Raw genomic sequence first — 23813 nt, 5'->3', positions numbered from 1 at the left:
GAGTCGAAATCTGTGATATCGTGTATTTAACTGAAAGCAACGTTAGAGAATCTTTAAATTTTACTAAAAAATCCTTTTACATGATATAAATATTCAAGATTGGCTAGTTGGGGAATATTTATAAATGTGTATGTAACGGTTATCAATCATTAATTTAATAAAACAAAACTTAATTTCTTCTAAGTGACAGCTTTAAACTGTCAAAATCGTCGTAAAGTTCTACTGATGATTTCAGACTGAAGTTGGCATGCCAACGAAGTCAACTAGTGAGTTCAGACTGTAACTTCAGCTTTTATTTCTTCTTGTCATAATTTTAAAATGAAAATAATCAATTCTATTCAAATCTCTCTGTAAGCTTTATCAAGGTGAAATAAAACCGTCTTAACACTCTGGGCGCTGGGATTTTGCATTACGGTTTCTGCGGAGAACACAGTACAAGATAAGAGAGCGATGAGAGCGTTTCATTGGCCTACGTTCACTCTCTTTAATTTCTTTAATTAATCGATCCTCACGTACGATGCCGCTTCGGCAATATGCGCTCTCTCTTTTTTCCCGCTGCAATACGCTCTGCTGAGAGTTGATGAGAGACCAATCACAGAGCAGGAGAGTGAAGAAAGCTGTGATTCCAAAGCGAGCCTCACAGCGCCCAGAGTGTTAAAGCTATTTTATGCTATTTCTATGGTCTGGTATATTTTTCAGGAATATTTTCAATGAATTATCTCATGATTGAATTTGATTGAATGTTTCTAACCTTGAGACACACACACATTTCTATAGCAACAAAAATTTAAATAAAATAAACAAATAAATAAAACATTTGCTCTCGTGCAATCGCCATCCTAACCCATAGTGCCTATCCGGTGAGGCCATCTCGCTTTCTCTCTATCTCGCCCAACCATCCGGCTCTCCCGTTTCACTTACATCGTAAGCGTTGCACCAAACAAAACCATGAGCCGAGCATAAACATCCACTCATTCCTTCCTTCGTTCGCGGAAAGCAAACATCGGGCACAGCGCAGCATCGGCAGTTGTGTGAGCTGTTAGTGGTTTAGTTCTCGCGACAGCAGAAACAAGATCGTTTGCGTTTGTGTGCACGTTGTGTGCTCTGGCGTGCGACCGTTGCAGTTTGTGCGAACGAAGTTCTGCAAAAGTGCAGCAGCAATTTGGGCCGCTCGAGGGCGAACGTCGATCGGCCGTGTGTTGTGTGCGCGATTCCAGTGCCAGTGTGTGATGTTTTAAATTAGCTACTTTGTGCACGGTTTACTTGCCTGTGTTTGTGTGTGTGTGTGCTTCCATTACATTAAACCTTGAGGTGTAAAAGCGGCGCTTAGCTGGGCAAGCGGAAACAAGCGGTAAAACATAAACCCCGAATCGGTGAAGTGAAACGCGCGCAGAAAAGTGAAGCGAAAACAGTTTGCCAGTGTAACGATCTAGCGATAAGACGGGCGATCGCGAGCGATTCTACCTGTGAAGATTGAGCTTTTTCCTTTTTTTTTTGAGAGCGCAAATTAATCATATTCCGGGAAGTGTTCTACAGACCTCGCGCAACGAACCGGCAAACGCGCAGCGAACACCCGGCGAGAAAATCACTCGCCCGTGAACTAATTAGAAATACGATAATCAATTTGGAGAAGGAGAGCAAAAAAAAACAAAGCCACAACTCATACAAGTCGTTCTGGTTTCCTTTGGGTGTTTGTATCGTGTTTCGTGTGGCCACGTGTAGCAACTCCGGTGTTCTCCGACGCTAAAGGAACCAAAGTGAGCACAAAAACAGAACCCTACAAGCAGTAACATCTTTCGACTCAAACATCTGTCGAGTCTTTGGCAGCTACCGGCACGGCATCATATACCTTGCAACCAATAGCACAACAACAACGGGGTTGCAAGAGTGCAACAGTGTGAGTCCAACCACCATCATCATCGTCATCATCCAGCGGTGCCTTCGATAATCTCTGTAAAACGAACGTTTCAAAGCATCCAGCTGGGTCCCGCATTTCGTAACCAACTGGCCAGTTTAGGGGTGAAGCTCAAAACACAGCAAAAACAAAAGGAGGAACCAAAAAGGAGAATCACGTGACGAGCGGGACGAGCGCATCCAGATCACGCAAGCAGCATTAGGAGGCCGGAGCCGGCAGCCGGTAGACGCATATTTGCACCCACTTTGTTCTGTCCGTTGCGCTTGCTTTCCTTGGGTGGAACGACAGGGCAGCCCCTTTGGCACGTGTTTCTGTGTGCGTGCGTGTGTGTGTGTCTCTCTCCCTCCAGTCCAGTCGGTTAAGGGCACACGGCACAGGCCTTCTTCGGTAAGCGGCAGCGACAGCATCTTTAAAGCAGCAGCGCCGGCTGATTTATTCCACCATCGAACCGGAAACATCTGCAACCGATCGACCGGGGCAAACGGTGCTGAGATTGCCGGTCGCTGGTGACGTAAAACGAAACGAAACGGTTTCCGATTCTGTTTGAAGTTCGTTCCTGACAAGCAAGGTAAGCTTAAGATTATTGCAAACATATTTCTTTTTCCAATAGAATAATCATGGACCAAAACGATTTCGTTTTATAAGTGTTTGATGTTTTTTGGATGATCGGTGTCATTTACATGACTTCGCTTTGAAAGTTCAAGACAGGCTAATATTGAAATAAGACTGTACTACTTGTTAAAAATTCATTTGAAGCATATTTTACACAAAAAAGGCTCTTTTTACACCAGCTTTCATTAAAAACAAAAGCAAACTGTGTATGATTCATATTCAAATACGCAGTGGAGACTCATTTAATAACCCTCCGCGACGTTATGAGTCAAAGCGCATTTGCGTTCGATAAAATATAACGCCGCTCCATACAGAGAAATTCCATGCACCTACATTTTCTTTTCTTTTCTACTGAAAGTGTAATTGGAAAAATCGACTCATCAACTCATCGATACACCATACCCCCGAAACTCACCCACGTTCAATCAGTCAGTACCCTACTTCTTCGCAACCCTCCAAACGTTTGCACAAAATTAAATCGTGCCGCGTAGTAGTGAACTAACAAAAAAACCAAACCAGCAAGACAAAACAAAATCTATGAAATTGCTTCCATGCCGGGCGCCGTACGCTTGGGTGCAGACTTAAAACACAACCACGCACTGCATCTCGATCCCCATATCCATTTGGGGGATAATACAACCGTTTGTGTTTGTTTGTTGGAACGTTCGTTTCTTTCCCCTTTTGCCCCTTTTCCCCGTTGAGATCCGCCGCGTCACGATTGAATTGCTTCGAAAGTCCCCTGCTCCCGAAAGGCTAAGTGGTTGTGGGGCACACACCCTTACACTCTACGGCTTTCAAGTGGGTGGGTGTCGATTGAGCGACAAAAATGCGCCAACATGTGCGTGTGGTGTTGTTGTGTGCCGAGAAGATCGCTCCGCAGAAGCCAGGAAACGAGCGGCCGAAACCATATGTTGGCCAGGCGGTGCAAAACGGGAATGCAAGTTGCCAAAAGAAACTCCACTTTTCTTTCCATTTTTTCGTTGTTTGTTCAAGTCGAAATCGATCAGAACCACTTTTCCCGGACTTTTCCCCGTCCAATCCAATGCCACCACATATGGGCGCGTGTGTCTATGTGTGTTACCATATCCGTCCGACGTTCTTCGTCACCGGCTTTGATTTATGGAAATGGAAACGAGAAATTGGATTAGGGATACTCAGCTTTGGTTGGGAAGCCAAACGTTGCCGCCGTTTGTTCTACACCCAGCGGCGGCAGCGGCGGCAGTTCCGGTCGAAGGGGTTAACTGGAAACCCGAAAACGGAAACGAACAACCCGGCCGGCGTCTAATAAGTGGCCCCCATTGCGACTTGTGCGTAATCTACTTTTGACAAGAACACTCATTTTCTCGGCTCAATCCTTCGTTACTGCTGCGGCTCATTTTCCTCTTTTTTTTTGTATGTCGAGGGCGTGTATGGGCGCCCTTTGGTAGCATGGTGTAGCGGTAATGAGAAGGTGAAGAAAATGATCGGCCCACGGAAAGCAGGTCCGCCCTTCATCCGGGTTTGGGTTTTTTGTTGTTGTTTGTCGACCCGTTTGATCGCATTTCCCGATCGCGGCGTTTGAACTTTTCCCCTTTTCTGGCCAAGTGGCCACAGCCAATAAGTGGGAAATGGGTGCCAAACGAACCAAAGCGGCCAGCATGCTTGTTTTGAGCGTGCATACATACACACGTACGGCGTAACAGGAAAGAACAGTCTACAGACCAGCATCTTCTTCCCGCCGTCCCCCAGGGTTGCGTTCTGTAAGGGTGCGTTTTAATGAGCGTAGGAAATCTATTATTAATTTACGAAAATCTTACACCATCCCGTTTTGCAACGAGAGTGCGCGGCGAAAGAGAAACCGGAAGTCGCAACCGGAGGCATTGATGATTGCGTTTTTTTTGTTGGTAGTTTGCGTATGGTAAGGGAGGGAAGGCAAAGGAGGAAATGCAAAAATGGAAGGAAAATAAACAAACGCATTGGATTTTAAGACGGGTGTTAATTGAGATTTGTGTTCTCGAAATTCAGTCAGAATGGAGTTGGCATACTTGGAGCAAGGTCTCAATAATATTTTAACTAGCAACTTGTATAGGGCTTAAGCAAGGTTGAATCTACAAATGAACATTGATAGTGGATTGAAAAATTATGTTAGTACATTAATAACAAGGGCCTTTAACAAACCTCTATCGGAAAAATAGGCAAATTAGTTAGTTAGGTAAACAAAAACAAACACAAAACAGATAAGTTATATTTGATTAAAACAATGAAAATAATAGTAACGGTTAGAGATTCTAATTATTTAAACATCTAGGTAAACAAAAAAGAGGAAAATAATAGACTACACTTGGTATTAAACTACAGAGATATTTGATCGAATTATCATTTGACAGATGCTAATAGGAAAGTTAATAACAAAGGAAAAATAACCAGCAATTTTTGAAACATGAGAAAAGCAAACTAACAAGTGACAATAAAACATTTAAAAGTCAGTAGACAAAGAAAAAAAGTAAGAATCATTTAAATATAAAAACAAAAAAAGACAAAGAAAAGACAAAAGTTGATAATGAATTGTCAATACGCGATATTTTACAGCCTTATTCATTAAATAATGTTGATGACGGAATAAATTAAGAAAACAAAGTATACTTGTTGCAACATAAAAATAGGCAAGTAAATTGGCATTTTTTTTATGAATACAATGAAAAATCTAATAAGTAGAAAACAATCAAAGAAAAAAAAAGAATTATTTAAACTAATAACGTAAAAAGACAAAAAAGACATTAATAAGGGTACAGTAAAGGAAAATGTTATTTTGGTCTGTTTATAGATGATGGATCATTTAATACCAATCGAACTGATTTCAGATACATTCTTATCATTTATTCAGTTCAATCAATTGTAAACTGCTGTAACTGAAACTGTAATCAAGCTTTGTTGACGATAAAATAATGCCCACAAGATGTGAATAAGTCTGAAACAGTAAAAGATAAATTAAATTAATTACCATCGACCCTAAACCATGACAGTGAGCAACGCAATCAAGCAGCAAATCAACAAAGACCAACATTAATCACACCAGACAAGCCCGGGTTTCTAAGAAAAACCCGCACACAAACATGGAAAACTAATTCAATTTACGTGCCTGCCAGATCTGGCCAATCGATAAAAACCAAAAGCGAGGCAGAGGCGAGACGCGACAGAGCGTATGGGGCGAATTTTCTAAAACCACAAACTGCTAGAAAATGGGAGGAAAAAGATCATTTGAAGCATCCGTCCGGGCGATGACAACGAACTTACAAACACACACACACACACACACACACACACACACACACACACACACACACACACACACACACACACACACACACACACACACACACACACACACACACACACACACACACACACACACACACGCGCTTTGCTTCTACTTCTCTCCCTCTCTCACTCCTCGTTCGCTTTGTACATGCGAAGGAAAAACCCTATTTCCCGCATCGCGAAAAGGGCACCAAACCCTCGACCCCTTCCGCGGCGCGTATGGCCGATCTAATAATATTGAAGGTCTCACATTCCGGCTCGGAAACCGTGTGACCAAACCCGGCCTTCCGCTCACTGTGCGGTGACCCGGCCGCCCCGTCTCCTTACCCGCCTAATTTGCCGCGCGGACGGCGCACTTTGTCGACTCATTTCCCGCGTACACGCACACGCATGCGGACATTTCCTGCCCGTGCGTGCATGCGTTCCGTGCGTGCGTGTTCACACAGTGACCGCGTCACAAATACACGTACACGGGATGAGCGAGTCGGGAAATGGACCACCACCACCACCACCACCACCATTAGCAGCTCAAATTTCCCCCCAAAATTTCATCCGTGGTCATCTCCCGAAGCGAGGAGAGACACGGGCGGATGGGGGTGAAAAAAAACGCAAACCAAAAACACATCAAAATCCATTTCCGAAGCATCATCGAGCGGACGCGCGATCGTTTGCTTCATTTCAGAGCTTCCGTTTCAGCAGCGTCGAGAACAGTTGTTGTGTTCTTTTTCGTTTTTAATTCGGCGCGTCTCTCGCGTCTCCAAAAAAACAACTACATTGCAAACATTGCCAGGCGGATGCCTGTTTGAAATAGAACCCAATCCACACTGGACATCACCATTCGCTTCCATCCGCTTTGGAACGTTACACGATCACGATCGAAATTGATCAAAATTTAATTTTCGATAGCACGCAGCAAACACAGACACCTTTTTGAGGGGGGATCCAAGAGCATAATTGCAGCAGCACCACGAGAGGATAGCGCATTCCATTCAGCAGACGACGACGGGGTGGGCAAAAAAGCGCGCGCAAAATGTTTAAATATAGAACTGTCGAGGCTGTCGTCTAAGACTGTGTGATTGTTTACACGCGCGCGCGCGCGCGCCCTCACTGGCCCGCAGTGAGATGCCGGATGCATCACCACTACACCATGCCGACAGCGCACGACGGAGCACGAGAGAATCGATCACGAAATTGACTTCCTTTCGGGTTGCTTCCGGTTTTCTTTAACCCTTTTTTTTGTGTGTCTCTGTCCGGTGCCACAGCACAGGCCGGTGGCGAAATTGAATGAAAAGGGAAATTAGATCATTAGGGAAAAGTCGGACGGATGGACGGATGACGGATCTGTCTGTTGGAGGGAGAGGTGTTTTTTTTGGTTACTTGGTTTGAGATGAAATCTCGGCCACAGCGGATGAGGACGCTAATGATCGACGATTACTCGAGCGGTGATAAAGAACTGTGGGATACAGATAAGGCGAAGCGTGCGGTTCTGTTGGATTATGGGTTGAATTATAGACACTTTTAAGGAAGATTTCAGTTTTGTGGTCTTACGTAATCAACAAATTATCGTTAAGGTTCTCTTGTTATCTGAATTTGGAGTTCAAAAAATGTTTGTTATGTTGATGCGTTAAAGTTGAAGTTGGTTTATGTCTAGGCATCATTTTTGAACATTTGAAACATAGTCTTGAAGATCGTTGTTGAAATATCTCTTTTATATTAGGAGTTCCTCATTTTGTCTAACAGACATCTAACAACTATCTTTGAGATCAGCTATCGATGTTGCATATGGTATCTCCGGACTATGATGTCCTTAGGCTGTAAAACTCTATCATCACCTGTAGCAGAGCTTTACTTGAAATGTAATACGATTTTTAGAATCTCAGAGCTGCATCAAGTATAGTTCCATTATCTGTACAGTGTCAAGCATTAATGGAATACGCTCCTATTGCGTCAACTTTTTGGACGATCTTTTAGAATTCTAGAGATAGTTCTGGGTGGTCTAGTTGTGCGTCTGGAAGCGTGCGATGGAACAGAAGTCAATTATTGCTCTCATGACAAACATGACGCGCGGTCGAAGATTGATGACTTCATCAATGTAGAGCCCATCTGTTAGTCATGCATCAAACCGAAGAGGCAGCGGGTGTTGTTCTGGAACTAATTAAAACCCAAGAATATCCACATTCACATTTACCCTCAGACAACTCAGAGACCCATATCGATATACCAATAACCACTTCTATGCGTTTGTTTTGGAATTTCCCTAGATATTCCTTTTGCAATGAGCCATACTCCTCGAAAAACCCCTAACGACAGCTACCGGAAATGACACCGATCAATCACGGTAGGTCCCATTCGAGCAGTAGTTACTCCCGATGGGATCATTAATTGAATGTTGAAACGCTCGTACGAACACTTTCAATCGGTGAAAGTCCCCTTTCATCCCATCCATGGTTGTTACATCGGCATTGGTGATTCCTTTCCGCTGCCCTACCCGTATAAGGAACCGGCCGCACACTAATCCATATAAGAGAACACCCCAAAAAACTATCAAAATATGCCCGCACCGCTTTGCCTACCCCATTGGCTGACGGGTTGTTGTTGCCCACAGTCAGCGGATGCACTCGGCATGTTTAACTCGGTGCGGGTTTTAACATCCGCTCCTACCTCACCCCAACGGGAGATAACGGTAGCGGTCGGCCCTGAACGGCCCCCGTTGTCTACAGGAAGATAACGTGATAAGACGACGAACCGCAGCAAGTAAAGGTACTCTGCGCGATGGATACTTATTTTTGGAAGCGCCCTTACGCCCGTGACTCAGAAGACGGGCATCCAACGGGCAGCACGGCGCACTGTTCACATTGATTCATCTCGCGTGTATTTTTCTAATTTTAGCCCACACGATCGTACCTTCCAGATGAGAACTCGGCTTAACTCTCGCTGGTACGTTCGTTCGTTTTGCCGTCGCTGCAGAGAAGACACGATGGCCCAGTTTTCTCTAGGACGTGTCCGATTTCGCTGTGATCACAATGTCGTAACCGTAGATCACCAAACAAGCACAAAAGGTTGAATTGTATTGCTTTACCGACGAAAAAAAAGGCGATAACGCGGCGGAAGTTTATGAACAATCCAGCTCCCAGTCGATTGGTATTGGTGGCACTGTCTCGCCCGATAGGGAAATTGTGTCACAGCGTTGAGAAAGGAACGAAAACATATGATTTCACCAGAATCAATTTAAATAACCTCAATCGTGAAACCGGTAGTGCGTTTCAATTGAAAGTAGATTACAGAGCGGGACAGCAACACATAAACAAATTTTGAGTAAAAAACGAAACCTTCAAAAATTTCGCCTTACTCAGCAGGCTTTGGCACGATCACGAGCCGCCAACGTTTTGTTATGACGTCTCACCCGGGCGGGCTGGTCGGCAATTTGAAAACGAACCTTCCATTACCGCCCCAAAAATGCCTCCAAACAGTGACATGGTTAGCCAAAAAAAGCACCCAAAAAACTCCATACCCAAAAAAGCGCATCCAATTTTTTTTGTCCGTATACCCGAAATGGATGTTTCGCCACAGCTTTTGGAAATAAAGTGTGTCACGTGGTTGGTTGTAGTTTTGATGGATGGAAGCAAAACACACCTTGAAGCTTACCACACCTTGGGGAAGTTGTTTGTTGTACATCTCCAAATTTTGGAACCTTTTTGGTTGGGTGGACTCATCCTCAGCCTCGGAAGAGAAACGAAAACACATAAATAAAGGCGGAAACCAACCTCAGCAAACCTTAAATGTGCCGTTTATCGCACATACAGTCTACGAATGGAAATTCGGCATTCTAACTTTGCGGTGCATTGAAATGACCATATGGCACTGGTTTCCTTTTACCAGAGGTTTATGCCGGATTTTATCAAACTTCGAACACCAAAACAGTCTTCCGAACAAAACTGAAAAAGCGGTTTTTGCTCCCAAAAAAAAAAAAACCTTCACACCCGCCGTAACTGTACACCGTCTATTAGCGGAACGGAACTGAACGATCACGCGCCTGCTGCTGCTGCTGCTGGCCGCGATGGGTGTGTGTGCTCTCACATCAAAACGCTCTCGTGGTCTAGAAATGATGTGAAAATTGCGATCTTCCCCCCGGGATGTTATGGTGTGTGAAGATCGCTTGGAAACTGGGGGAGAAAACTGGGGAATTTCCTTCCCATCCCATCGGCGCTGCTCGATTGGCGGGCCCCGAAAGCGCACACTCTAGGAATTCTTTCCCAAGGTTTTGTGTGGTCTCGTTCTCTGTGCGGGAAAAACAGCACAGCATCCAAAGGTGAAAAGCGGATAGCATTATTAACAATTTACTGCAGAGCAGAGCGTCACATCCTCAATAGCAGTAGGAAAACGAAGCGTCTCAGAAGCGTCAAATGCTTCGATGTTTTCAGCCTGCGGTTTGTATGGTGGACATGACTTTCAGAAACTAAGACCCCATTTTTTCCAGATCATGAAATCTCTATTTCACGTTTAAAGCTTTTATACGCACCCAGAAAACCCTTTTTGTATTAAAATGATGATTTAATTACCACCCAAAAAAAGCCCATCTATCGAACGTTAACCTGCGGCACCAGCGCGCGCTCTCTAATGAGAAGGTGTGCTGATCTTGTGCGATGGTCTTAATCTCTCTTACGCTTAGGATCGTTTTCACCGGACCGGAACAGAGCGCGCACACAGCTGAGGAACGAAATTCCGAACCTTGGAGGTGCAAATAAACAATAATTTAGCCGCGTTCCACCAGTCGAGTGCCTATCGGAAAACACTATTTTCCAAATTAAACGAAGGCGGAAAGGTGTGCACAATCCGATCGATCGGATAACATCACTGTGTGTGCTTGTGGTTGGAATTTGCTGCATGCTGGTGGTGAAGATCGGCCAAATCTTGAACATCTTCCAACCTGTTGCTGGCCGCATTAGAGAGGTGAATTTTCCAGACCGACAGCGCTGGCGGAGAAATGGAAATGAGGCATTCCCGTAATGGGATCGCTCACCTGGCAGCAAAGGAGGGCTAGATTAATGTGGAATTAATTCCACCAGCGGTCGGGAACGTCTTAGGGGCTACGAGAGACGTATATACAGCACCAACAGCTGCTACTCCGGCTCCGGTGGGTGTTGCTGCGGCAGGCAAACAATTGGAGTGTAAATAACGGTGGTTGCCCTCGATTCACGCCTGCGGCTCCCAAAACCTCCCCGCGATCGACATCATTATTGCGAGCGACGACGAGAACGGAACGGCTTTCGAAGGGTTTCCGCGTCTCGGTTATGGTCGGCGGATTTCCAGTTCGTTCCAGCACGCGGTTTCCCTTTGCCCTCTCTACCTCGGGTGGGGGCTTCCTCGGTTTTGGTTGGAAATGTGAGAACATCTCTGAGAGCTCGGGGCTAAGGTTCCTTTTTCCACGATGTGTTGCAAAGACCACCGAGCAGCTAGAAGTGGGATCTAGCAGTTTGAGGGAGACGGCTTAGAAAATGCTGCCGGATTTTGCGCAAGAACAATGCGATCAGTGCGCGCGCGGTTTCGCTCTGTGTGTGGAGACCGTGACAGACAGAGTTCGACTTGGCTTACAGCAAGCATTCGTTTCCCACAGCCTATTCTTACTTCCATTTGGCTTTGAGCAGGAGTTGGATTGAGACTGAAGCACATGGCAATGTTGTGACGTTCTAGTCGGGTCTACAACCACCAAGCCAGCCGCTCGGGCGCAGCGAGGAGTGGATAGCTTGGGAATTATGTTTCGCACCAGCTCTTATATTACGCGTCGGCAACTGCAGCAACTGGAGCAACATCCCACCCAAATGTGCATGTACTAATGGAAACGGTGGCAGGGCAGCTTTTTTTTTTGTGCACACATTTTCTCATCGTCCATTCGTTCACTTGAGTCGTCACTTGAGTCATCGTTTCCTCTTGCGTTGTGCGTTGTTGGAGTGTCGTGTTTTGCAGCAGCTTCGAAATATTACGACGTATCGAACCTCTCCCTGGCAGGTTACTGACATGACATCAAATCGTACTGGTGTTGGGAAGTTTAAGGGAACAAAAACAGAAAAAACAAGCGCTAGAAGTTGTTGAAAAACAATCTCATAAGACCTCTCCTTTCTCGCGAGGAGTGCAGGAAATTGGAGGGTTATCAGGCATCCATGCACCGAATTTGAGCTGCTGCTGCTCGTGCTGATAGTAAAAAACCAAACTTCCGTACACTGGCCGCGGTTGACTGGCGCCAATCTCTATGGGAAGACGAACCGACACCGGCCCTATCTGCGCCCGGTTTGAGTGTTTTCAAATTGATAGGTTCAGTGGTTTTAAAAACTCCTCGACTTCGTGTCAGGGGTACGTACTGTTTCAAATGCAAAACCTTAATTAATGCGGAGGACGACTGCTGCAAGTGAAGCAAATGAACCAGAAATGAGCCTCCGCCTGCGTTGGTATGTCGAAAGCAGTGTCTAGTGTCGCGTCTCTCGGTGCGACAGGATGCCAGAGACACGCGCCGGTAATTTAAACGTCGAACAAATGTCATTAACTCGACCGGCGTCGGCCCACGTCGCACATGGAGTGAGAGAGAGAGAGAGTCAAGCGACGTACCTAATCAGTCATCGCACTGCTCGAGGGGGAAGATTTTTGCACAAAGGTGCACAGGGCACACTGATAAGTGCGTCGCGTCGTTATGTGGGCAAGTGCCTCGGTGAACTTCGATGATCTCGCAGCAGCCGACCGACACCACCGAGGGGAATGGTGTTGAAGCGGAGCATAAATTTGAAGAGAGGATGGCATATTATGCTCAACGCCTTTTTTTATTGCTTCTGTCTGCCTGTGCACCATGAGCACACCTCATTTAGCATTGACTTCGATACGGTTTTGCGGTTGTCTGCACTTGTACACACGCTCACGTACGTACGGCGAACGGAGCGAGCGGAAGTGACGCCACCGGGCAGCACCGACCGAATGTCGGTCAGCCAAAACTGCGTCAGGGTAATTATGGCGGGTGAAACGGCGAATTTGGCTACCGTTTTGGAGGTGGTTAGCGGCATGAATGATTAACGCGCTTGTTTTTTTTCGTTTGCTGTTCGTTCGGATATTGGATACGCGTTTTCCCCGTCCGTACGTGTTTACCTTGAGCAATACAAGTTTGTTTGTTTATCCGCATATAAACACAGCGATCGAGCGGAGGGAAAGAGAGAGAGAGAGAGAGAGAGAGGGCAGGAGTGCGACTCAGCCACCGGATGTAGCGGTGACCATGATCGAGCAGCGTCATGAACCGATCGGTACAATTATCGCATGATCGGTTGCGCTGATGGCTCACTCTTCTCGTTGTAGCAGAACCACCACGGGAAGGAAGCGTGCAATTAGCGCGTGGGGAAAAAATGTCACAATTTCCTTTCGCTTTAACATTGTGTGACTCCACGGGACCAGGGGGAAGGAGGTATTAGCGGGAACGCTTGATTGGCAAGCCAGAACCAGCATGTTTTGCTGCCGCAAGTAGGTTCGGATGCAATTCCCGGGAATGAAGATGCCGTTCGACGTTTGCGTGGTTTTCCATTGCCCGTTAGCGTAAGGTTCCTGTTGTCACAGCCGGAAGCGAGAGCTCCGGACGTCCGAAACGTGAACTCTGGATGGAAGAATAAAGGGCACACAAATCGTTCTTTGCGCCACAGCATGTGGTAGCTGCAATTTGGCAGACAAACATTGCTAAACACAGCGAATTGAGAATTGGTGGGAAATGAGACTAATATTCCTGTTCACACACAAAACAACCGCCCAACGAGATCGCCGCATGTAACGCAATGAGGGAACATCCTGCCCTTCTACGGTGGCCTTCAACCCGGGAGCGGCCTTTCCGTTCAAACTCTCTTCATCGCTCTCTCTCTCTCTGTCTCGCTCTAACCCACAGAGTTTGCCCAGTTTTCAAAATGTCCAATCGTAATTTCCACCGCCTCTTCTTCCGTCCCGAAAAACCTAAATCACGCTGAGGTAACATCCGTCATACTTTGCGGATCATGTCGATCGACAACGGCTCGATCGTCGCGATGAGTGTGCGCGTTGATTTATTTTGTTCGTTCGTTTCGTTACGTTTCGTTTTTTCCCTTACACATTGCCCCTGTTTGCACGTAAAGCACACAGCCGGAACTCCGGTGTCTGTCCGGTTGTCTCCAGCGGCGAGGTTTGTAATTACGTTTGGCAATTGCTTCCAGCAGGTGTGGCCTGGATTTGCTTGTTTTCGAGCACAACAAATCCAGACGGAAGGCTCCACTCCTGATATCTTTAATTCCACGGCCTTCTTTCCGTGCTACTGCTTTCTGTGATGTATGATTTGACTCTTCTGGGGACATCTGAGGAAGAAGATCTCGACAAACTACCGTGTCGTGTCGCGTCTCTGAAGACTCTAGTATTAGGTCGTAATTCGTTTGCGTTGTTTTGGAGTAGCGTCTGGAGTAAAATTCAATTCCAATCCCGCGGTCATAAATTGTGCTACTCTGTCTTAAATCACGACACACACACAATGTGCGCCGACGGAGGACATCCGTTTTGTTTGGCAACACAACAGGCAGCAGCAAAACGGGAAGTGTAACTACAACGACCCCTTGGGACCGACCCCGATTTGGCCCGGAGGACCGCGTCTTACCGAATGCACACATGTGGCTATAGAAAATTGAGGAAACGGCGGCAGCACCAGCAGCAACAACAGCAACTACCGAGCACATCCGCCTGTGGCCCATCCGCGATAGATGCGTAAAGTATTTCCGTTCGGTTATTGGTTTTTGCGTTTAACGTTTAGATTTCATTGCATTGTGTGTATGTTGTGGCTCTCTCTCTCCCTCTCTCTCTCCCATTCTTCTGCTGCCACATTGCGAATTATTGTGTACATACCTCCGCTCGGAGCTGGAAGTTGCAACAACAGTGCGCTGCTGTTCACCTACTTTTTGGGTTTGGGTTAGCAAAGAAGCAAACGGATTTTGGCGCTCCGTCGAACGATGTGTTGCGCGCGCACCGGAAACAGCCGTAAAGCAAAACGGTAGAGTTTAACGAATGCAGCAACTCTTTGGAATTTAATACTGCATGCGCAGGCTACGCTCACAAGACGAATCCAATAGGATCGACGACACGATCCTCGCTTCAGCCTGATTCATGATCCGCCTGATCCGCGAGACTCCGGAATGGGAAGCGATAAAACAAGGTTTATTGCTTGCTCTTAGAGCTGGTCATGTAGACTCACCCTGGCAAGGATTTAGTTTCCATTTCCCTGTTGCCGTGTGATTGCGCGAACATAAATCTTCACCCACACGCACACACACAACCAAGGTTCCAGAAAGCAATGAGCCACGGGGAAAGAAAAAGAGCCGCCCGGGATGGAGAGTATTCCGAGCGGATAAAGCCCACAAAAGACGAGATTTACTGGAGCAACATTTGCTCCACTGCATCTACCAACCGCCCTACTCCTTGGGCTCCTCCCCAGTCAACCGCACAGACCATGAAGCATGAACGGTGGGCCCCCGGTAACACTGGAACGAAATCCATTAGATACCGATTTAAAAGAGCCGGTAACCGGATCACGAGGGCGCTTCTTTTGGGAACAGGAGAGGGCGAGGGAGGAAGACAGAAGAGAAGCAAAAGCGGAAGATTGTTACAAACCGGCCAAGAAGTTCTGGGGACGGCCTATGAAGAATCAGTTGAAGGAACGCCATCCGGGCATTGGGGCAAAAGGAAGCAGACATCCGACGACCCCTGCTGCTGTTGCTGCTGCTTCTACTGCTGCTGGGACAGGAAAAGTATTACCGGGAAGCGACGCTTTTTTATAGGATAATTACATAACTATCAACGTAAACCGAACTTCGTCGTCGCTCCGTTGCCTCTTCTGCTTACACTGCACACACACACACAGAGAACGCCCGGATGGCCGTCATCCGGTCGGGGGTTGGCATTATTAGACTTTGATCGTGCACAGAAAAGCGCATCACGACGATCGCAGCACACAGATCATAAATCCACACTTTGGAGACATAGTTCAGATTCTTCCACTGGTTGGATGGTGTGCGAAACAGAAACCAACCAACCGGCATGCTGTTTTCTCTGTGCGCCACCATTTCCTGCTCACTTGCGTAATAGTAGCACGGAGAACGCAAGAGGCACCCCGACCACGTGGTCGCGTTTTGCGCGAGATGTTTGCCGAAGTGTTTTGCGCTCGCGCGCTCGATCTATATTTATGTTTTGGAATGCGCTTTGCGCGTGTAAAACTCACGCCAGTGGATTTTCAGTGGAGAGCCGGGGAAAAGCAGAATGGGAATGGGCTGGTTTATTTTTTGCTTCGGTTCGGTTTAAGCCGTGGTCTCTTTAACCAAACGCACCGGAAAAGCCCCGTGCGTCGAAAGGAAACCCCGTGACAGCAGGAAAAGGAAGAGAGCATGGTGAAAGAGATTAATAAGAGAGAAGAACAACAGCAATGAAAAAAAACAACGTTGTCGTATACACAAAAAAAGGAATCCCGGAGGACGACGCACGCACCAGGAAGCCCAACGCCGCACGGAACGAATCGAAAGAAGAGGGCAGGAAACGTACTAGAACAGGAAGCGACACCCGGAGACCCTTTTTAACGAGAGACGAAGGAAGATGACGAAGGAGGACGAAAACGGGCTTAAAAGGCTCGCGGCTCCCGCGTGTGATGATGATCCCGCGTGTGGTGTGGTGTGTTTGTGTGTGTTTGGGAATTTTGTTCGCTTCGAAGAAAGCGAAGGAAATGAAACAAACGCCCTGTGTGCGTGTGTGGCGCTGAAAAGATGTGAAATAGCGGACGGTGGTGGGCACACAGCACAGCAACATCCGCCAAGGGGACGGAAAAAGGGGACAAAAACGTGCGCACTTGCTGCCTCCGGTGCATCTGCTGCACAAAAGGAGAACACAGAGAGAGAGAGCGGGAGAGAAAAGAGAGAATACCACAGCGAGACGACGTTAATAAGGAAGTTGATTCGTGTATTATGGTCCCTGCCGAGTGCCGGTAGCCAACTGTGTGGAATCGGTCCATTCAGGAAGTCCATTCAAAGTACGTGACTGGGAGGATGATGATGTTGGCCGTGGAGAGAGGAATTGCTCTTTGAGGCGGTTTTGAGGCCCATTAGCGCATTGCTTTGGAATTAATTAGATCGAACGGAGGGAGGAAGGATGCAGCAGTGTAATTATTGATAAATGAGGGCGATTGAAGATGACGCTGATGACGGCTTAGGAACAGGACGTATTTGAACAGGAATCTTGTTATCTAAATTTCTGATGTTTACATTGCGTGTGTCAAACGTGAAGCAACGATACACCGACACATAAGTGATCGGTAAATTGCAAACTTTTATTTCGGCTCCGGGCAACTCCCGACGACTTGAGACGACACACGATAACTCACGACAACTTCGGACAAAACTCCAGATATACGAAGTCCGGACTAGTCTGAGTGAATTCGGATGAATCCAAATGGGTTTGAATGAAGGTGCAAATGTGCAGATTTATTTTCGATGCAGTAAGAAATCCACGGCTGGAGTTGTTTCAGTAGCCCCTGGATTCGAATCAATTTTAGATTAGGAGTCGAATTCAGTCTTTAAGAGTGTGGGTCAGAGTGGATCTACGACTCGCCGACAGTCATCCGGCGTAAAGCCTAGAGTCGTCGGGAGTCGACGGAAGTCATCCAGAGTAGGATTAAGTAGTATGCAGTAGTCCAGAATATTTCAGAGCCGTTGAGATTCGAATCTAATTTTTACTCGGAGTTTGAATCAGTCTTTCAAAATCCAAAGTTGAAGTGGATCCAGTACTCGTCGGGAGTCGTCTAAAGTTGTCTGGAAATGTCCAAAGTCATCCGTATCCTGGGCTTCATTTGGAGTTGGATTCAGTCTTTCAGAGGCGATGTCGGAGAGCATCCAGCACTCGCAAGGAATCATTCGATTTCTTCCGTATCCGTCAGGAATTGTTCGCGGTCGTCCTAGTCTAGTCGTTTTTCATAGTCGGAGTTGGATCCACGACTCGTTGAGAGGCATCTGGAATTAAACGGAGTTGCCTAGAGTCGTCCAGAGTCGTCTGGAGTCATCTGAATCCTCGAATCTATTCCCGCTTGCCCATCGCTATAACACACCCGGGGATTCGGGGATGTTCCGTGCGATGTGAATTTAGATTTCCTGTCCATCTTTCTTCCCACCAGGTTCATCCCTGGTAATTGCTTAATTTTATTAACTTCGTCTGCGTCTGCACCGAACCGCCAGCGTCTCTATGGCATTGCGTGGCTCTACTCTAGACCCTCGCTCATCGCTACTTCTCCGTGTTAAGCACTCACACGCCACCATTCCACAGCCTCCTTCATTGACAAGTCCCGGTTGTGTTGTTTATCTGTGTCGTTCGCTTTCGCTTCTGTTCTATCTGTCTGGTCTGGTCGGTCTTGCTCGTCTCGTCGGTCGGACGGACCCGTCTGTCTGGCGTTGATTGTCTGGCAGCCAATACACACGTACCCGCCTATCGTACGTTGGCGTTTCACCACCACCCCGCTTTCTTTCAGCCATCTATCACTCACACCCGCGCGCCCGTTTAACGCGCATTGACATTCCGCGGCAGCGCGAACGCGCGCTGCGATTTAACGCATTTTGAGATCTCGCGTGTACACGCCGTTGATTTCCGGTGTGCGATATGCTGCAAGGGGGTGCAGCATATCCGACAATGGGAAACCCCCCCCGTGCTCGCACACGTAGCTTTTGCGTGGGCTGTGGGTGTTCGTCGTTGCCGTCCCGGTCGCGAATGAATTCAATTAGCCGCAACCGTGCGCAACACACGCGCCATCGAACGCCGCACGTCGGACTTTGGTCGAATTGATTCAATTTATTGAATCAAACTAAAGGGAGATAGATGTAGGAGGGGAAGTCGAAGGCCAATAGAAAATCAATTTTAAATATAAACAGACCGAAGAAGTCGAGAAACGTCAACTTTCATGTCAACAAGTCGAGAAAGTGAGGGAGGAAACCAATTCGACCCTTTTAAAAACACCAAAACACCCCATCTTCTTTGATCGAGAGCCAACTAATTTCCGCGCTGACACGGTCGCTTGTTGGCACTTCACTAAAATCACGCACTGTCGCACTTCACGTCGCAGGCCGCCCCGTGGAAAACTGCACACGCATGTCGTGCCCCTTGGCATGCATGAAGCGCCTGGACGATGTGGCAAGAGCGTGTGGTGTTTATTTTCCCAGCGCCATTCAAAACAACCGCGCGGGGTCGTCGATCCCGGCAAGGGTGTAAGACGGTGCTCGCTGACGGAGTGCTGCGTACGTTGAAAGATCAAACCACGCACATGGGCGTCACAATCTTGCCACTTGAATCACTTCACGGGCGCGCACACACTCGTCAAACACACACACACACACACACACACACACACACACACACACACACACAACACACACACACACACACACACACACACACACACACACACACACACACACACACACACACACACACACACACACACACACACACACACACACACACACACACACACACACACACACACAGAAACACCGTGTGATACAAACATTCCTTCGATCTTGAGAAGGGGCAAAAGGCAGACCACAGCGAGAAGAGCTGGCATCCGTTTCCGGGATCCACCCGGGATGCGTTGAGATGTCGTCTGTGCCTCCCCGAAAGGAACGCTTGGCGGGAATGGCCGTGGCATAAAGCAAGGAAACGCATCTCCAGAAGCTGCTTCCGCTTTCCCAGGCGAATCCGTGACATCCGGACATCAAGCATCATCGGCGGGCGCCATTGGAATAAGCGTTTGCGGTTGGAAAAAAAACACATGTGAAAAGATGCGTCGTTCACAGCACGCCTCATCGCCTCATCATTTCCCGTTCTGGTTAATGCTCCAAAGATGGAAACGGTCCGATATTGAACGAGATCACCGGCGAAGATCTGTCTGTGTCGGCGTGTTATGGGTGGGTTTTGGAACGCTGGTGGAACGGATTTTGTACCCACACACACGCACACCATCAGTGAGGGCGCGATGAAAGGTTCGCTTTCAAACCAGTCTCGGGAACAAGACGGGAAGTGACAAGATCTTGTAGCCCTGGAGCGAACTCCAACTTTGGGTGGTCATCTCTTCAGTGTTCTCTGATGACAACTTCACAGACACACACACACACACCCGGACAAACTGCTGGAGGTCCAACTGTGAGCATCCAACATTCCGATCGCAATCCGATCGCCTGCTAGAGTGCTGCTCGATCGATCACACCTTTTCGGTCATTCGCTGCCCGGAAGTGCATTCATCTCGGCAGCGGCAGCATCTACCCTGGTGGGAGGAAACCCCGGGCAATGGGACAAAAGCCCGATGCTGCGGAAGCCCCATATGCACCAACCAGTTCACGATAGAAATGCAAGGTCTCCGCCGCCATTGACGGACTTCCTCCCGCAAGCTCCAAACGAGAGGAAGATAGACATTATAACACACGCAGAGAGATACAGAGAGAGGCCTGGAATGACGAAATCGAGTTTTGTCACCGGAACAAAAGACTATCACCCCTCCCTGAGGGCAGTTACACATCGGACCATTTCCGCTGGCTGCGTGCAAATGGGCGCATTGTTGTCCGATTGTCGTTGGCTGTTACACGATCGGCGTGTGCATTGTGTGGTCGGTTGGTTGACTTTTCCTGCTCCCGCGAGTTCTACGCGATTGTTGTTCACTGTGACACTGTTTCTGCGCACGGATTGTTGTTCGACCTCTCCCACTGACGCCTCCACCAAACAAAATTGTGTCACTCCATGGTCCATGATTGTTCTAACGCAGTGTACGCGCATATCACCTTTCCTTCCGCTTTCGAAGCTTTCTAAACATCTCTTTCCCTTTCTCGCTCTCTCTCTCTTTTTGCTTTTTCCAGATAACTTCCACAATCACCAGGATGCAGGTGGAAAGTGCAACGAAATGGCGCGTCCCACCGCTGGACCTGTCCGCCGTCAGCGTGCTCACGAACGAGGCGGAAAGGCGCTGGAATCACGGCTCGGGCAACGGTACCAACAACAACGGTAGCAACGGGGGCGCAACAAACCTTAATGGGCGCGGCGATTCGGGCACGGGCGGACACACGCAAACCAGCGCCAAGAAGATCCAGTACGGAGCGGATGGACTGCCAGTTGATCCGCGAGACTGGACGCGCGCGAACGTGTGGACGTGGCTGATCAATCTGGCCCAATCGGAGGGGCTCGACATCAGTCCCGAGCTGGCGCAGAAGTTCCCCATGAACGGGAAGGCCCTATGCCTGATGAGTCTCGATATGTACCTGAGCCGCGTGCCGATTGGTGGCAAGATGCTGTACCGTGACTTCCGCGTCCGGTTGGCAAGGGCGATGAGCTTATGAGCAGCGCAGGTTAAGATCAAACGTCAAGTAAGGGAGGAGGGGAAGGGGTGTGCTTGTTGCCACCCGAAGAACTGACTACTAGAAAGGGGGGAAAAGGGAAAGTTTAGTTAGTTAGTGGAGTGATCAAAAGGGCGTGGGGAGGCACTGTTTAATTTATCTCGATTTATAATGTACTAGAGCGCACCCTAGTTACCATAAGCTAGCTCTCCAAAGTATTGCACAGAAGATGTTTTTTTTTTGCTTTCGCTCCCAAAAACTTCAATTTAAAGCGGAAGGTACACGGAACCCTGAGCGATGGCCGGCAGTGGCAGCGGGGGCAGCAACACCAAAACTTTACAACATAACAGAGACAAAGAGTGGCAGACTATGTACAGTCGTGTACATGTACAAAGAGGAGCTTAAATAACATTTACAAGGTTTAATAGAAAGAATAACAATAGAACTGTATTTAAGTGGCGTTAAGTGATCATGAGGGCCGGGTCAAAGCTTATTCTATCTTAACTATCAATTGAAACAGGCACATAGTTTACTCACTTTTTTGTCACAAATGATCATTCTTTTTTTATGTAATTGTAATATAGTCTAGATATAAGTTACTCTAGTCAGTAAATGCACAAATATTAAAAATCAAGAGAGTGTTTGAATTGAGCGAGAAAGAAACTTAAATAGCAAATTTTGCTGGTAAGGATTAAATCCGAATCCGATGCAAACCGAAGTCCCGGAAGATTCAAGATGCGGATTCGTTACGGCGGGTACGGAGTTGATTGGAGCTGTTCGAACTCGTTCGGATTCACCCGGAGTCCTCGGGAATCGATTGGAGTTGTTTGGACTTGTCTGGAGCAATCTGGACTCGTTCGGAGTCGTCCGAACTCGACCGGCGTTGTATGGTTTCTTCCGGAATCGTCAGAACTCGTCCGGCGTTGTATGGTCTCTTCCGGATCGTTTGGATTCATATGGACTTGTGCAGATTTTCTAGACTTGTATGGAGTCATCTGGGCTTGTCCAAAGTCATTGGAGATGTCTCGAGTTTTCCGGAGTCATCTGGAGTCATCTGGAGTCATCCGGAGCTATCTAAACTCGTTCGAAGGCGTCTGAACTCGTCCGAGGTCGATAAGACACGTTTGCAATCGCATGGTATCGTCTGGAGTCGTCTGGATTCGTCCAGAGTCTTCCGGACTCGCCCGGAGTTATATAGACTTTTGCAAAGTCGTCGCAAAACGTCCGGAATCGGTTGAACTCGCCCTAAGTCGTCTGAAAGAAGTAATCGCATGGACTCGTCTGAAGTCGTCTGAACTCGTCCTGAGTCCTGAGTGAGTATGGATTTGTACGGAATTGTTTGGACTTGAATGCAATCATTTGAGCTTGTCCGAAGTTGCCTGGAAATGTCTGGAGTCATCTAGAGTCATCCGGAGTTATCTGGAGTCGTCCGGAGTCGCCCAGAGTCATCTGGAGTCGTCCGGAGTCATCTGAACTCGTCCGAAATCGTCTACAAACGTTTGGAATTGGATGGTATAATCAGGAGTCATCTGGATTCGTCCGGAGTTGCATGGACTCGTACACAGTCGTCTCATATGGGCTTTTACAGAGTCGTCTCGAAACGTCCGTAGTCATTTGAATTCGCCCGAAGTAGTCTGAAAAAATAAATCGCATGAATTCGTCTGTAGTCATTTGAACTCGTATCGACTTGTCGAGAGTTGATCGGACTTGTCTAAAATTGCGTAGTCGTTGCGTGGTTTTCATTTGATGATGGGTTAATTTTTTCACACCCTGAGTTGGATTGGAACTAGTCTATCTATTGGAACTATGGATCCCCCGTCAGCCACAAGAATTGGATACATTAAACAAGTTTCAGTACTTGAATGAGATCGAGTTCCGATGACTCCGGACGAATCCAGACGACTCCGGACATGCCTAGCCCACACCAAACAATCCATTTTATTTTATTTATTATCAAAGGTAACAAATACAGTGTAGTGAGAAACGGAAAGGAAAGAATCCGACAGACTAGAAATTCGTCCAAGATCTCCGATGCTTCTTTAGTGCTGTAGAACTTGTAATAAAATATTTATTCTTCCGTTTTGCGTAACAGCCATTTTGGTGATGGGTCACCGTATGAATAACGTTCCACGGAAACCAATGATAGTCATCTTTCCGATCTTCTGGAAAAGAACTCAATTCGACAAGGGAATTAAACTGTATCTAGTTTTGTAGGAAAAAGAACGTCTATCAATTAGATCACTTCGATCATATCGATCGATCATATTGAACGTAAACACTCGACCATAAGCCTCAAGTCTCCAGGGGTGCGAAGAAAGGAGGTTTTGGCATTATACATGGAATTTTTTGCTCAAGCGATTAATTAAATTTCATTCTTATTTAAAATTTTCTCAATTTTCATATACATGAATAAATAAAAATTAAATAAACACAATTTTACAAATTAATTCATCTGCAATTTTAAAAACATATCTAATTTTTCATTAGAAAGAGCGTATACATTTGACCAGAATTTTGAGAGCATCGATATTTAATTTTGTCTACTGGGAATGTTCTAATTAAATTCACCACAAGCTCTGTTCGCACTCAAATCCGATCGCCCGATT

General features: G+C 47.0%; 1 protein-coding gene across 1 annotated transcript; it reads left to right on the top strand.

Annotated features, from left to right (window-relative positions):
* The first annotated feature begins 964 nt into the window (after positions 1-964).
* Positions 965-21829, top strand: LOC121591890 (ETS homologous factor). The gene is made up of 2 exons (XM_041912946.1): positions 965-2483; positions 20734-21829. The coding sequence occupies exon 2, from the start codon at positions 20755-20757 to the stop codon at positions 21208-21210; it is 456 nt and encodes a 151-aa protein (XP_041768880.1). The 5' UTR covers positions 965-2483; positions 20734-20754; the 3' UTR covers positions 21211-21829.
* Positions 21830-23813: the final 1984 nt, after the last annotated feature.

This window comes from Anopheles merus, chromosome 2L, assembly GCF_017562075.2.
Source record: "Anopheles merus strain MAF chromosome 2L, AmerM5.1, whole genome shotgun sequence".
Taxonomy (NCBI): Eukaryota; Metazoa; Arthropoda; class Insecta; order Diptera; family Culicidae; genus Anopheles; species Anopheles merus.
Note: the sequence above shows the minus strand (reverse complement) of the source record. Positions and strands in the feature narration are given on the sequence as shown.

Bases quoted from the DNA above. Each gene is read 5' to 3' on its own strand.
- LOC121591890 (XM_041912946.1), top strand. From the start codon at position 20,755: ATGCAGGTGGAAAGTGCAACGAAATGGCGCGTCCCACCGCTGGACCTG.